At 34.8% G+C, this 988-nt stretch overlaps 1 protein-coding gene across 3 annotated transcripts in view; it reads right to left on the minus strand.

The window, feature by feature from the left end:
• LOC103513491 overlaps positions 1-982 on the minus strand; it is a 17,791-nt gene extending 16,809 nt beyond the window's left edge. For all 3 annotated transcript variants that reach the window (XM_017445846.2, XM_008478325.3, XM_008478326.3), the window contains exon 1: positions 653-982. In XM_017445846.2, the coding sequence (XP_017301335.1) occupies positions 653-700 (48 nt within the window). In that variant the 5' untranslated portion in view covers positions 701-982. The remainder of the gene's footprint in view (positions 1-652) is intronic.
• Between the last annotated feature and the right edge of the window lie 6 nt (positions 983-988).

Below are 988 nucleotides of genomic sequence, written 5' to 3' on the forward strand. Positions count from 1 at the left end.
AGTAAAGAGAAATCTCAAAGTGTAATCATGTATATGAAACGCTATACCATCGAGTGTTGAAAGCTCTGGGTTCACAACTGATGATTAATGGGTAAACGGATGTCCTCGATAACATTTTTTACCAATAAAAAACAATGTAGCCGAGTAGACAATCTTTATTAGGAAGGCGAAATGGGTGTTAAACCTACATGGAGCGAAGGACAAATTGCAAGTTGGGACATGTTTCAAACGGTTTGTTTGTCGTTGCTGTGATTAAAAATAATAAATGATTTCTATTGATCCACGCCCTATCAAGTTAATTTCTGTAATTTAACTTTATTTGTTAAACAATCATTAGCATATAGTATTAATTGTTTTACCCCATATTTCTTTTTTTATTGTAAAAACATTGATTGAGTATAGTATAAAGGGAGTAATTTTTTTTTCTTCAGGCATCTAGCACTTCTAAAATTGTGTACACATATGTGTACACTCGGTCTGTAGAGGTTATTGGAAATTATGAGATCTACCTGCCCCCTGAGCCATTGTCAGTGTTTTTCTGGCACACCCTGTATGTAAAAAAAGTCATCCCCAGTCCCCACTCAAATGCTGGGTATTACAAGATTATGGTTCTATCCTCCCTAAATTAGAAGTAAAGCCAACCCATACAAACCTCCTCAGGATCAGATTGCTCCCTACACCAACTGAAGCAACAGCCCATTGCTGAGTGAAACAAATTTACCACTGTAGTAATCGTGGTGGTTGTTTTTATAACACTTGTAGGTTGGAAGAAAGAAAGTGTTTAAAGTTGACAAAAAACAAAAAGGGACTTTTCAAAAGCTGTTAACAAAAATGGTAATGGAGAATTGGAGATTATGGGATATGGACAATATGGATATGGAATATGGACATGGATTAAGATGGAAAACTTGGAAACTAGAAACTATAAACTATGGAAACTGGAAAAAACTCGAAAAAAGAAATAAAAAATCGAATAGGTAGAATGTAG

This window comes from Diaphorina citri, unplaced genomic scaffold (assembly GCF_000475195.1).
Source record: "Diaphorina citri unplaced genomic scaffold, Diaci psyllid genome assembly version 1.1 scaffold979, whole genome shotgun sequence".
In the NCBI taxonomy this organism is placed as follows: domain Eukaryota; kingdom Metazoa; phylum Arthropoda; class Insecta; order Hemiptera; family Psyllidae; genus Diaphorina; species Diaphorina citri.